The sequence below is a fragment of the Nymphaea colorata genome, chromosome 11 (genome assembly GCF_008831285.2).
Source record: "Nymphaea colorata isolate Beijing-Zhang1983 chromosome 11, ASM883128v2, whole genome shotgun sequence".
NCBI classification, from domain to species: Eukaryota; Viridiplantae; Streptophyta; class Magnoliopsida; order Nymphaeales; family Nymphaeaceae; genus Nymphaea; species Nymphaea colorata.
This window is the reverse complement of record NC_045148.1, coordinates 11,038,553-11,053,477: the sequence shown is the minus strand read 5'-3', so window position 1 is coordinate 11,053,477 and position 14,925 is coordinate 11,038,553. Positions and strand designations below refer to the sequence as shown.

Here is a 14,925-nt window from a genome sequence, read left to right as displayed (position 1 = left end):
GCGGCAAAAGCTTCTCCGCACGATTGGGGAGGGGGAAGTGGATCAGCTAACCATTCCACTCATGATTGGCTTAAGAGAATGAAACCTCATGTCAGTGGATTTGTGGGAAGATCTCACACCTTCCACTCGTCCGACTCGGGTTCATATTATTTCAATCAATCCTGTTCAAGTTTGCGTCATTTGCTCACACCCATGTAGCAATGAACCTTCATATGCTTGTGAGATGTGAACGCATGTCTGGAGGGTTAAACAAGCACGGTAGTAATTCTTTTCGAGTTTCAGACATTACTCATCATGAAGCATTTCTTATCTATCTCATGCCATAGAAAGAAGAATGATGTGTGGCATTGCCATCATAAGATGATGTGTTTGTTCAATCATTTATTTGTTCAGGTAAAAAAATACTCAAGCCCCTCTACACAAACTGATTGAGTTCTAATTTGTAACAAGTACTTTGCATATTGAAAGACAAGGTAACTTGAATTCCTCGGCTGCATAACAAATCGAATTTCTTGTTTGTCTCTGCAAATAAATACACCTCCTTTACCATCCTGATTCTGCGGTATTGTGAGATGAGACATTGTTCAGCAGTTCGTGTGCCGTATCTACAAGTGAGTGAAGAGTAGTGGTATGTGGGCTCAGGCCTACACTGCCTGAGAAAACGTTGAAGCATTCAAGTTCTGAAGTGGTCTCTAGAACACATTTGAGCTCTTTCTCCAATTCAAGCTTCTTGAACAGTTCTCTGCTTTGCGTCTCCACCTGCATCATTGTTATCACCAGCTCTACCACGAACCTTCTCATCCTTGGTACCTTGACTGAGGGATTTGGGTCGTTTCGTAAAATTTGCACTAATTTTGCTGCTAGTTCTGACATCTCTGTTCCTGCCCATGCAAGTGCATCGTGAAACTCCGAAGCATTTGTGAACCTGAGCACTTGGGCAGCCAGTCCGATCGCAACTTCTAAACATTTCTCTTCTTCTGACATTATGTCCTTCAATACCTTAGACATTTAGAAAGAGATAAGAACATAAGTTTTGATTCATGAGGAGAAAAAAAAAAAAAAACACAGATCAAAGATTATCTGTCTACGATTTTCTCCAGGATATATTTGGTTGTCCAAGCAGTAAAATGACATTTTAAGGTTCATTAGCTTGTGTACGTTATATGAACCTTATATCAGAAATAAAAGAGAAAGATTGGGAGAAAATGCTGATTTACTTGAAAAATGTCCTTTCCTTCCTGATGTGGTCTTTATGATTTGTTTAGTAGAGAACAGGATATTCATGTGATTCCAACTCGTAAATAGGTTTTACTCTTATATCTAATCTACACTATTCAAAGTTTTAATTCTGATTTAGTTAACCACTTGGAAATGGTTTTTCCTGGAAGCAGCAGTAACCGTCAAGGCATCAACGATGTGGTGGCCGAAAATTTCAGCATAGGGGCTCTAGATCTGTCAGAAAAGGGAGAAAAAGAAAGGATAAAATGAATTTCTAAGCAGATTAATGATAACCTCCCAACTAATGAAAGAAAGTTCTGGCAATCACTACTAGTTTTGATTGCTAAAATTACGAAGTTCTTTCAATACCAAACTTGTGTTAAGGGAATCTCCATGTCTGTTAGTTTTCATGACCGTAAAGAGACAGAGTAGAAAAATTTCTAAATTCTTTACGAAAGTGGGATATATGATATATCCAATGCGGAGGTGTCCTTTGCCAATGTATCAGAGTGTGGTAGTTTATAAACATTGAGTACAAGCAACAACGGGACAGGCGAATTCAAAATAACAAAGAGAATTGAACTTACAACTTTCGTAGCTTCGGCGATTCCTGCAAGCTTATGTTGCAAATCTGGTCCTGCATATGCACACAGATTTCGCAAAAGTCGGGCTGAATTTTTGCGCAATGTGGTATTCTCAAGACAGCCAACCAGTTTACCAACAGATCCAAGTTGTATAATCCTCTCACAGTTTTGTGGACTTTCCAGTGTCAGCATTACCAAGGCTTCTCCTGCATTGCTGCTCAGCTTCTGAGTGACATCAACATTCTGAACTGCATTTTCCTCGAAGAAAAAGATACCAAACAGTAGGTTTAGCATCCCCCCGGTTCTTCCTATTTTTTCTCTTGCACCCTTATCCAGAGCCATATTTGCTAAAATATCCATTGCCAATGACTGAAGATTGTCATGTTTCTTCCCATATTTGAGAATAGCCCTCAAATTTCCAATTGTGAAGACGATATTTGAAGTCTCCCGCCGCAGAACTTCTCCGGTGCTGCCTGTTGTTGCTACCAGTTTCTTGACTAGTTTCAGAGATTGCTCCACTATCATTATTTGTGAAGGACTCCCAAAATTTAACATCCTTTCTTCAGCATGCGTAGAATTGATGATGTTCGTTAGCAAGCCTCTAGTTGTACCAATCTTTCCACAGTTGTCATGATCGTTGGCAAGTTTTTTCAAGATATGCAAGCCTCGAAGATGGAATTCATGGTCCCCTTCATCCATAATTATCCCTTTCTGCAGGATCCCGTCATCTGAAAGTCTGGCATTCTTTATGTGTAGTAGTGATGATATGGACTCCAAGGCACCAGGAATTCCTGCAACACGTAGCGAATTCCGCTTTTTACCAGTGATCTTTGACACTATTTGGGCTGCCGACTTCCTGATTTCCTGCTCTCTGTGGTTCCTCCAGCTCAACATCTCAACAAGCCGCTCCATAGCTGGCATTGATGTACCAATCCTTCGAAAGGCATCAGCGGAGAACCGATCATTTTCTGTGAATTTGACAAGCATGCGGGCACCTGTTAACTGCTCCTCAACGGAATTTGACAGCAGCAGCTCTGAAGCAAAGGTCAGTAAATCCATTTTCAGGCCATCAAAGACGCTCCCCTCCACGCATTTTGAGTATGCATCATAGAAAAATCGACGGATCCAAGCAATTCCAGAGTCTCCAAAACCACACTGCTCGTTAACTTGCTCAAGGAATTTCCTGACGCTCACCTTCCATTCCCAGTAGACTCTTTCCATCAGAAACACTGAGGCTTCTGCTAGTGCAAGGCTGTAGAATATGTTCAATGCAGACGCCCTGTTTTGGACTTCTCGAGCGTCTGTATTGCCATAATCTTGTCTGTATAGTCTTAATAATGAAAGCACTACACATGCAACAGCCGCAGCCAGCTGAAACCAGTAGAGAAGTTTGCTGATGTTTTTTGACACAAAAACCCAACCTGCATATGGTAGCAGAGGGACTTCAGATGTCGTCCATGTCCTAGGCTTAATCTGCGTTTGATCGTCAGGAGGCGGCTCTGCTGGTGCAGAGGAGGTGACTTTTGGCTGCCGAGCAAAATATGGAAGGGTAGAAGTGATTGGTAGGTAGAGAGCCTTGATCATGTGAACCAGGCGACCAGAACCGTATACTAATGCCCGCGAACTATTCCTTGCTGCATCAGAAATGGACCATGTACTCTGGCGCTGCCATTCGAGCTCACGACTTCGGCTATAAATCCTGCTTCCTTCAACTAAGAGAATGGCGGTGACAAACCAGAAATCAACTCTCTCCAATATGATTGCAAAACCACCAAGAAGGACGACGGTTGCCCAGATAAAACCGAGAGCACCAATTCCACTGGCTGCTTTCTCAAGCAAAGCTAGCCGGAGGGCAAAAAGCGTGAGCTTCTTTTCTGGTGCTTCTTGATGGCTCGGTTGTATTAAGCTTCTGCTGGTGGGCATCCGTCCAGTTTCCTTCTCCGGTTCTGTCTGAGGCTCAAACATCGAACCATGGCTTTTCTCTGAGCTTGCTGTTATCTGCCTACCAATCTGCCCATTTCTCGGTGTTGGACTAGCAAGCTCCATGTACCTCCAGGACGCAGAAAGATGATTGAAAAGCTAGAATTGTTCACCTTCAAAATGCTGAATCTTCTGGCTCGTAACTTTCTTTCTGCGGAATTTTTTTTCTTTTCTGAATGCAATCCTTACCTCAGGCTTCCCTTGATTCACTGCTTCTGCTGCAGACACCCACCCTATGGCTCCTGGCATTCGAATGTCCCAAGGGAGAAAACATTCATGACAAGAGCTTTTCCTTCAGCTTGAAGTTGTTTGTTATGGCTGCGAAGACTTTAGCGTGTAGCAAGTTGAATTGAAACTCACAGTGATCTGTTAATGAAACCGCCGACAAGCCAGCTACTTTCTGGACATCAAATTGTACAACTAGCTGTGGAAGAAGACAACCAGAAGGCGAAAGGTCAAATCAATCCAACGTGATTCTGAGGTGGGGAGAAGAGGCGCGGTCAGCGGGTGGCACTGGCACCCATGTCTTGCATATGGCTTTTCTTCTTTCCCTGTAATTGCCTTCAATGCGTGCCATGGCAAAGGTTGAAGATCCATGATTGTCTGGCTGACATTGATTAGAGCTTGCGATTTCTTACAGGGATGATGGTCTTGGTGGGACGTCGTTTGCAAGGTGAACTTGTGGGGCACGTCAATGGTGGTGGTGAGGACATGTCAAAGTGGTTGTCCTCTCTAAAAAATTAGGAGCCAAAACGTGCAGACGTTTTGTTTATGTGCAAGATGAAGACAGTTAAGGGGCAGTCATCTCCAAGGGTGTGTTTGAATGGCGGTGGAAATTGTCTCATGACTGACCGTCTCAGGACATAGCATCTTGAGTTTCATGTTCTCGAGTCACCCTTCACGTGTTTGTAAGAACGAGACGCAGAACGCAAGTTTGACACTCCAGTGGCGTGTTTGGCAGCTCGATAAACACAGTACGGTGCAATGTGAAATATGACTTTTGTAGGTCTCTAGTCGCAAGGTTGAGGTTCTGATTAAAAGGACAGGAAAGTCATATGAAACAGTATTACCGGACTCGGCCTGACTCGGCCGATTCTGATCGAATCGGTGACGAACGAATTCGTTCTGGTGGCCGATTTTAGAGCGCTAAACTTTAAACAATTTTTTTAAAATATTTTTTTCAACTTTTTAATTAATTTATCTATATTTTTCACATCTATAAAATTTATCCGACTCAGAACTTATCAAACACGCCATGGCAGTCAAACGTGCTCCTTATTGCACCTATTTTAAGGCGAAGTCTCCTGCTTTGAACTCCTAAACTTTCTTTAACTTAAGGCTTTTCAACGTCCAACTCTGCCAGATTCGGATTACGTTTGCTTATTTGCAGAAATCTCAATCTTCCTTTTTTTTGGTTGACATGCTTTTTTTAATCATGAAGGCCTTTTGACTCGCCTTTTTTGCTATTTTCTTTTTGACAAAAAAAAGACAATGCATTTATGAATTTGGAAACAAGACAAAAATGCACCTAAATCTTTCATAATTTTCTTTATTGTATATCAAACAGGTTGGTTAGCTTATTTTTTGTTGATTAATTATTGGTAAGTATGTCATAAATTGCTATTTCACACGGAAAATTATATCAAAAGTATACATAATTTGTTAATACAATTTAATTTCCATGAATAATCTCCACAATACAATCTCTCTCTCTCTCTCTCTAAAAGTAGCTACATCATTATATTCGTTAACTAATCTCAGGATATTAAGAAGTCAAAATGAGTAATTGGTAGAAGCAGATACACATTAATTTGAATTTTGCTTTTAGATTAAGTTTTAGTAGGCAACGACGAGCAGAAACTCTGCCCCTCTTTTCCCTATCTTCAGAGTCCAAAGTAGCGTTGGGGTCTAAAGTAGAGACAATATAAGTGAGATGAAACAAAAAGTTTGTCAAGTCTAATCACAAAGAACGTTCAACTACATTTCTGGATTCGATATGAACAAAATCCAATCACCTGGCTTTAATCCATCCAAATATTTCCACTGACCATTCTTAAAGTACAATGGTTTAAAAATAATTGAAATGAAAGTGCCCTAAAATTTAAAATAGATTCATGAAGAGCTATTTCAGGGTTTTATGCATCTGCCCCAATTTTTAAGCACTTTCAACTATATGGCGGAGCTGCTTTTTGGCGGATGGCGTCTGGCTGGGGCACAGGCGGAGTTAGGGTCAAAGGCGCTCTCTATGTCGGCTGCTTCCAATCCACAGACCCCATTTTTTTGAAAAAAAAAGGGAGAAAAAAGACTAAGAAATTAAGTGGTCTTTACTGAAAGAGAGGACGAGTTCATTTCACCCAGTGTTAAGTATAATCATTTTTTCCATCTTTTTCGAACAATCAAATTATTTCAAGTGAAAGCGAGAGAGAAAAGCAAAAAGATGATTAGTCATTTGATTTTTTTTTCCTCTTTTCTTCATCCTTTTCCTTTTCGCTTTCATTTAAAACAATTTGATTGTTTGAATAAAAAAAAAGAAGAAAATGAGTAAACATCACAGGGGGTAAAGTGAACTCATCCATGGGCGGAGGGAGGGGGGCCACCTAGGCCATGGCCCCACCCTGGTTAATGAAAAAAGAAATTATATTGAAAAAAATAAAATTTTTTAATTGCGTCATGTATTTCAGCTCACCCCTGAAGAATTTCACCCCTGAACTCGTCCTCTCTTCCAATAAAGGGGGCTTAATTTCTTCGTCTCTTTTCTCTCTCCTTTTAAGAAAAATTGGCTCCTTAGATTGGAAGGAGCTTACGCAGCGCCTTTGTGTTAGCTCCGGCGATGTGCGACCAAGACGCCGTCTGCGGAAAAGAAGCTCCACCACCGGAATTTTATACATGATGTTAGCCACATTGCCTCGGCAGGGATACACTCAGGGGGGGGAACGGTCTCTTGAATTTCAGTTTAAAGGGTCTCTGAGTCCAGTTTATTGAGATTTTAGTGTATAAATCATTGAGAGCTTTCTTGCACGCCAAGGGAGAAAGGCCAGACTTACGAAAGACGCAACAAGATGTATCAATTAAGAAATCATGAAAGCCATATTTAAAACCAATTTTATGAGTTTGGTTTATGAGTCAAGAAAGTCAAGTTCATCATTTTTAAAGATTTTATAAATATATAATCTATACATACAAGCATTATGATTTTTTTAATCTTAGAAACCTTAACATTTTGCATCTGTCAATTATAAGGTTATATTCAATAGAAAAGATACAAATTGGAAGGCCTAAAAAAAATATACTTTCGAACATGCTTGCCATAGTTCCTTTGGCTTAAAATTGGTTGCTGAATCAAGTGAAATGAAATCAGTGTCAATGACTACTGGCGTGGTGCAGCGTGCGTTCAATTAGTGGCAGAGTCATAAATTTTTCATTGTAAGGAAGGTGGGACACAAATTATTGTTTCAAAATTTTGACATTGACCGAAATATCATTGTCCAAAATTTTTATATAGGATACATAAAATTTTATAAAATATAAATTTAAAAAAAAAAAAAAGCTTTGAGGGGGTGAAGCAAGCCGGGCCGGGCCCTATCAGCCCCCCTTGGCTCCGCCTCTGCATTCAATAGTCAACAACCATCTAGTGGTTGGCAGTGATGGATGTAGAGTGATCTTAAATACTGCTAGAAACCTCCGAAGATTTAATTTTTGGGATTTTATTGCTATATATTATATTACTAATAATAGTCGTTTGTTAGATTTATTATCTATATCTCATAGTTGGTAGATAAATATTTCTCTTTAGTCTGCCGCAAATTATTCCCATTATAGATGAAACACAACAAATCTTGCTAGATTAGATGAAAAACAACCGACGATTTGACAAGATTTTATTGCTATCTAAACCGGTGACAAATATCCGTCTATTGGATTTATTATGGATATCGGTGATCTTTACAAGTGGTATACGTAGATTTGCCTTTAGCGGGGCTAGCTATACATTGTTCCCCTTGTAGATGACATGTTTCTTGTAGTGCGCTATATACTTCAGAATTCAGATTCAGATTCTAAAAATTGGATTTCAATCGGTCCAGATTATGAAATCAGTTTTTGGATTTAAATTCTGACTTTTTTTTTTTTTTGGTTTGTATTTGCATCCGAATTTGAGTCCAAATATTTGAGTACCTGAGATGCCGATAAGATTAAGGATATGTCCGGTTCAAATCTGATCCATTGACAACCCTAAACATGGATATATTGAACTAACTAGCATTGGATCAGTACTGTAGCTAGTCAAACCGATGATTCAGGTGAGAAGTTGCTGTCCTTTTCATACAAACCCAGCATGGCCATGTCTTTGGAATTGCAAATTGGCTATTAATATAGATGACTTCAATTTGCACTAAGGATCATCAATCAAATTGTGCTGCTATATTATAATAATAAATTATATCATGAACCTAGTAAAGTCCACTTCACTTGGTTACAAACTGAATAATGAATTTTTGAAACAGATTCATGATTTGTTGAATAATGAATTTTACTCAAAAATTGAAACAGATTCATCACATGATATAGTCCATGTCACCCTTCTCTGTTTCTAAAAATTTCTCCATGACTTTGTAACATAATTATATATAGGGATTGACTTGTGTGCACAAGTCGGTGCACAAGTTTGTGAAATTTTTATAAAGTAATAGGCATTTTAGGCTTTTCATTTTTAATAATATTTTTTTACCCTTTTATTATTTTTTTTTTGTAAAAAATCCAAAGGAGGATATTTTGCCTTCATGCATAATTATTCCTGTACACGAGTGTGCACATAGCAATCTTCTCGTTGTATAGGAAATGGGACACTAATTAACCATGTTTGTTTGGATCATATACATGCATCTGTGCGTTCTTTGCAATCAAATAAATTGAAGGCATTGCTAGGAATGGCTATTCTGCACATATTTTTATTCCATCTCAAGTTGGAATTGAAATCAAAATTCAAGTTCTAGCCTTTTTCTGTTTGATAATATATAATTTTGATTTCAGAGATTTCAGAATGAAAATAACATGTTTGATAGAACAAGAATTAAAATTCTAAAATTCATGGATTAAGACCTTTATCACTTGTACTTTAAAAAAAGATAAAAAAAACTCCAAAATTCGGAAATCGTATTTGGCTTGGGAATGTTATTCAATAGGGAACATGTAAATCTAGAACCAAAATTCTTTGTTTGATGCAATTATTATTACGTTCAAAGATGAGAATATTAATTCTAAAATTTCACGATTCCGGCGTCATGAAAAGCCAGCAAGAGCGTCGGCTAAAGGTGAAGAAATATGTATCGCAATGTGGGCGTTTGTGAAGGCAGGTGGATTTGCACAATATACAAAAGCCAAACAGGAACAGCCCGCGCCGATGACATAGTCGTCTTCTAGCGCTCAATCTGAATGGTCACATGGGTGATGTTGTGTTCTTTCCGAATGTAAGCAATCACGTTGTTGAGGACAGCGTCTGCGTCTGCGTCTGGTTTGATCTTCACATGGCAAGACATGAGAATCTTCCCCACCGTGATGCCCCAAACATGGAGCTCATGAACGGCCACCACCTCCTCCATTTCGCAGATCTCCCTCTCCAGCCTCCTGGCGTCCACTTCCCTCGGCGTGCTCTCCATCAGCACATCCAGGACGCTCCTCAGCATCCGAACCGTCGTCCCCAGAACGACAAGCGAGAAGAAGAGGGTGCAGATGAGATCGGCGATCCGCAGTTCAGGCTTGAACCAGATGATGGCACCGCCGATCATCACCCCGACGCTCTGAATCGAGTCCCCAATGGCATGAAGGTAGGCGCTCTGAACATTCACATTCCTCCTTTTCTTCTTCTTATCATTCGGTCTCTCTGTAGCAGCACCGACATAGTTCAGTCTCCTCGATCCATGAGGATCTTCCTTAGGCTCAGGGTGGTGGTCACCCTCTTCCTCATTATCATGATCATGGTCATGGGCGTCTTGACCATGGCCATGGTTGTGTCCATGGCCATGTCCGTGGCCATGGCCATGGGCGTCTTTACCATGGCCATGGTTGTGTCCATGGCCATGCCCGTGGCCATGGCCATGTCCGTGGCTGTGTCCTAACAAGCAAGCCATGACCAGATTCACAACCAAGCCTACTGCTGCAATACCGAACATCAAACCGCCATTAACCTCCTTGTTGCCGTGTATGAGCCTGTTTATGGCCTCATAAACCAGGACGCCGGTGATGAGCCAAATGAGCTGTATGGAGACCAAGGTGCCTATGATCTCCACCCGGAAAAAGCCGTAGCTCCGGCGGTAAGTGGCTTCCCAGCCGGAAGCCCAGAGGGAGAAGAGGGAGATGCCGAAGGCAACGACGTCGGACAGCAGGTGGGCGGCGTCGGTCAGGACGGCGAGGCTGTTGGCCTTGATCCCTCCGACGACTTCTGCTCCCATGAAGACGAGGCAAAGGACCATGGCAATCCAGAGCTTCCACGCGGCGGCGGACCGCTCCTTAGCGTGTTCGGAACGGCTGTTTTTGTCGGAGAGGCCGCACCTTGCACCACCACAGGCCTGCTTGTTCACCTCCTTGGCCGGCACAGCCAGCGGAAGCTCATCCGTCGACATGACCTCGAGTATGTGATCTTCGTCGGTGGTTGGTGACAGCATTCTGATCGTCGGCACTATCTACCCTGCTAGAGAGAGAGAGAGAGAGATGTTCATTGTTAAATTGCAGACCAGGGATGCCATATATCAGAACTGGGAAGTTGCATAGGTTTTTTCTCACACTAGGTCTAAATGTTTAATACAGTTGCGAATTTAGGAGGCGAAATAGAAAACCATATACAATTATCAGTCTTTTCTATGAGACGCAAAATCGATCTAATGTTCTTCTCACACTAGGAAGGATATTCCTCTCTTATTATGTACGCAGGGATTCCATGATCACTACCTTCTCATGACACCACCTTTCCGGATCTTACGCCATGATAAGAGAACAGTTAAGCCTCATGCTTCAGGTAAACTGACTGTGAAGTATCCATGTTTACAAACTGGAATTATATATAAGCAGTACCGAGCATGAGGATGAAGATAAGGTCAAGAGTGGCAGAGTGGATGACCGAAGCTGGTTAAGTACACCTTGCAGGGTTATGAGGATGAAGATGAGGTCGAAAGCGCCAGAATAGATGATCGAAGCTGGCTACTTACACCCGGCAGGGTTGTTTTATAATTTAAACGCCCCATTAAAGTAAACTAAGGCTGACGTTTTATAATTTAAATGTCCCATCATCGTTATACTTTGCTGCATTCTTACCAATAATCTCGGAGAAAAGATGAATCATTGGACTTCAAATGCTTTTTTGACGCAATTATCTGAACTTGTATTTTGTTTTTACGTCGAGAAGACGTCACAAAGAAAGAAAGCTCCACTCTGTCTCTGTCTGTCTCGGCGTCCCTCCCATTTTTTATTACTGGAGCAGATACTATCCAAAAATTAGTCATCCAAAGTGCGACACGAGTGAAATCATGTTAGATTTCACCCGTGTTTGACTCTGAGATGTGATTCCAACAGGTTCAACAGTTTAATACAGTTCGGAATCCGGATTACTTTTCCAATGTTTATATATTAAACGCCTCTTATTGCTAGGATGGTGACCCTTGGCCCCCGACTGCCATAACAAATGCAGGAGACGTTAGACCGTTTCAATGACCTGATCTGCTTAAGCTCTGTTGTCTGCTCAACACTGAACCTGATCTAGTGATCTTGATCTCTTTTGGAGATAGAAAAAGAGATCAAGGTGCTTAAGATCTTGATCTTGATGTCTTTTGCACCTATCTAGTTGGGATCACTCTCATCGTTGTGATTCCATTCCTTTACAGTGAGTTCTCCAGTCTGCTGGGTCACCCTTAAGTCAGAAATGTACCTCTTCTCTTACCTCCTGTACTGCCTTCTTCAGAGAAGTACAACGGACAAAGAGTTTGGTGGGCATCTTCTTTATCTTTAATTGGTCCCATTTTATCTGTTCACCGATTACACCTGTGATCCCCATGCAAGCTTCTCCGGACTTGAAATTCTTACAGCGAAAGATGGAAAAGTAGAGACGTTATCAGTGGCGCCAGCATCATCTTCTTTGGCTAGTTGGACATTATGCTGTATTCGAATTATCTTTTTCTTCTTATGATCTCTTAATCTCATTGAGGATGTTGATACCCCAGTCAGCCGTCTGCCCACTATTCATGAGTCGTTCTCTTGCTACTTGTTAAGCCATTTACATTCAGCTGTAGGGAAGCCCCAAAATTTTTTTCAGATGAGACGTCTGCCTGTCATAGGTGGCAAACTAGTTGAGTTGACTCGAGAATTGCTAACAAACCAGGCCATGAGTGAAGATTGGCAGGCTCGCCCGCTATTGGCCCCTGACTTGCTTGATTTAGTTGCAGTGATTTAAGTTTTGGTTATTTGAATACTCGATTGAGCCAACGAGTCAACTCACTGACCCAATAACCTGGTCGCTACCGATTTAAGTCTGAGTCACTGGTTTGCCAACTATGCCGGGCCTACACCAAAATAATAAAACTTTTGTTTACTTCTTTCTCAATTGCTAATTAACCTAATTTTGAACTTGTTTTGGGTGATTTTTGAAACGTTTGGGATCTGCCCACTGTCTTCTTCTATGGACGTTTATGTTAGTACCACATGTTTGCCTTTTTCTTCATTCGACCATCTATATTACAACCACATGACAGTGAATTGACATCGACATGAAGGGGAAGGGATGGAGGCAGGTGTGGTCTGAGTGTGGCGTATGCCTCACAGAGTCCACTCTTTGAAGCTTCAGTATTGAAATTTGGGTGAACTTGAGTCCAACAGTTCAATGAGATTCGAGTTATTGTCTTATGATCAATTGAAAATTTGTTAACCATATATTTAGTGTTTCATATTAAAAAAAAAAAAACCTATAACCGCCCTTATGAAGGGGCCTCTTAATCTATATCCATGATCAGGATGCTAGCTAACCATAGCTACCAAACCTTGCCACCTTCATCTTAGGGGTTTCTTTCCTTTTCTTGATCATGGTGTTATATTTTATTTTCATTGATGAACAGAAGACCTGGAGGAGAAGGATCTTCCCCATATTCGAACCGTTGAATCTTAGATGAGCCTGTTTGATTGGGAAAAAACTGCCCACCTGGTTCAGGCGCCAGTAAATGAAGTATTTATTATTTTTTTACAACTTGAGTAGTTTTCTCTTTTATTATGAAGTATTTGTAAGGAGTTTGCATCACATATAAAACACAAAGATTGTAAATATACTAGTCTTCAGATTAATTGTTGTGTTTTCCTATCCCGATGGAGACCTGGTACTATGAATATAGTTTCTGAATTTGAAGCTACAAGCTTGTACCGTCATTAATGAGAGAAAATCTTAAAGAAGTTGCTCCTAATTTGCTCGTCGTGAAATTTGGATCGAGATCTCTGAGAAAGCTAGCTTATATATGTCAATTGACAGATCTAACGAATACTTGACGAACAATCTCCTGCCAGAAATTTTGAAGTAAGGTTTGGTAGCTATGGCTAGATGTTTAGAATACGAGGTCTGAGATTTTTGAAGGTAAGGTTTGACCCATCGTTTCTCCTAATCGGGTTCGAGGCAGCCATGGGTGGAGCTAAAATTTTTTTTAGGGGCGGATCAAACAGTCCAACTTCAGATTCAGGTAGGGCCAAACTGAACTCGAATATGAAAAGAATCTATTCTCTAAAAGCATCATTTAGTTGTTGGACCGGGTGAACCTGGGTCTAATTATATAGGACAGCCCTATGAGACTGAGGTCATTGCCCCACAGCTGATTGAAAATTTGTTAGCTTAGTATCCCATGAAAAACAATTTCCCACTCCGCTCCTTATCTCCAAGGTACTTTATGTCACATGCGAAGGATCTCAAGTCATTGTATTTACAAAATGGTAGGTATTTCTTAATGTCACATACGAAGGATCTCAAATCATTGTATTTACATAATGGTAGGTATTTCTTAAAAGGAATTTTAGATTATAAGATCTAAGACAATCAAACACACCTTAAAGTTAAAAGAACCTTAAAGTTAAAGAGGATTGAAAATTCAGTACACAAAACGTGTCTCTTGCTATAGATTGGTGACATTCTACCTAAGCCCAGGAAACCCAGCTAACTTGTCCATAAAAGGATATTGGTTTCTAACAAACAAAAAAAGGTGAATGCAAAATGTAAAGAATTGCTGCCAAAGTTAGTATTCATTCTATAAAGTACTCATATTTTCTCTCTCTTCTCCTCTCTTATCACCCCCATCTGTCATTCCTACAAATCGCGTGCAAGTCCCGAATAGCTCAAAATTTCCGCATAACTTTGAAAATTCAGTAGAAGTACTTGCAAGATAAAAAAAAAAAAGGATGTATATATATATATATATATATATATACTCTGAATTAAATCATGTGAAGTTGCTTTATAATGTACAAGAGAGTTATATTCAATAGAAGAGCTAAGAATTGGAAGGCCTTGAAAAATGTACCTCTTGAACACGCCTGTTGGTTTAAAATAGGTGGCTGAATGAAGTCCAACGAAAACAGTGTCAACGAACGAGCGGCGTGATCCAATGGTGCAGTGTGACAACAATCAGGCTATTCAATAGTGAACAACCATCTCGTGGTTCATAGTCATGGATAGGCAAGGCTTGCTTAAATCCTGCTAGAACCTCCGAAGAATTAATGTCCGGGATTTTATTAGTACATATATTAGCAATGATAGTCATTTGTTAGATTTCCTATCTATATCTGCAATCTTCATAGTTGGTACATGTAGATTTGTCTTTAATGGGGCCAGAAATTGTCGTTGTAAATGAAGCACGCAATAACTTGGTAGAAGAGATGAAAATATTGGGGAACCTATGATATTTTTTCATTACATTATTACTGTCCACACCGGTTCTAATATCCATCTATTTGATTTGTTATCTATATCGGTGATATTTAATTGCAATTGGTATACTTAGATTTGGCTTCAGTTTATTGATTTGTAGTATGCTACTACTTTATAACATTTATATGTAATTGTGTAGTTTCAATAAATATATATTCTCAATTCCCATGAAAGCTGTACCATTTTAGGCTACTAAAGTTC

General features: G+C 40.2%; 2 protein-coding genes across 3 annotated transcripts; both read right to left on the bottom strand.

Annotated features, from left to right (window-relative positions):
* Positions 1 to 323: 323 nt before the first annotated feature.
* Positions 324 to 4,612, bottom strand: LOC116263757 (uncharacterized). The gene is made up of 2 exons (XM_031643531.2): positions 1,806 to 4,612; positions 324 to 999 (listed from the first exon to the last, which is right to left on the bottom strand). The coding sequence occupies exons 1-2, from the start codon at positions 3,846 to 3,848 to the stop codon at positions 544 to 546; spliced, it is 2,499 nt and encodes an 832-aa protein (XP_031499391.1). The 5' UTR covers positions 3,849 to 4,612; the 3' UTR covers positions 324 to 543.
* A 4,322-nt stretch (positions 4,613 to 8,934) lies between these two features.
* On the bottom strand, positions 8,935 to 10,841 carry LOC116264554 (metal tolerance protein 1-like). 2 transcript variants are annotated; one of them, XM_031644852.2, is made up of 2 exons: positions 10,725 to 10,841; positions 8,935 to 10,464 (listed from the first exon to the last, which is right to left on the bottom strand). In XM_031644852.2, exon 2 carries the CDS (start codon positions 10,439 to 10,441, stop codon positions 9,197 to 9,199), a length of 1,245 nt encoding a protein of 414 aa, XP_031500712.1. In that variant the 5' UTR covers positions 10,442 to 10,464; positions 10,725 to 10,841; the 3' UTR covers positions 8,935 to 9,196. The 2 variants fall into 2 exon arrangements, with proteins under 2 accessions (XP_031500712.1, XP_031500711.1); XM_031644851.2 differs by having other exon boundaries at positions 8,935 to 10,467; positions 10,725 to 10,797.
* Positions 10,842 to 14,925: the final 4,084 nt, after the last annotated feature.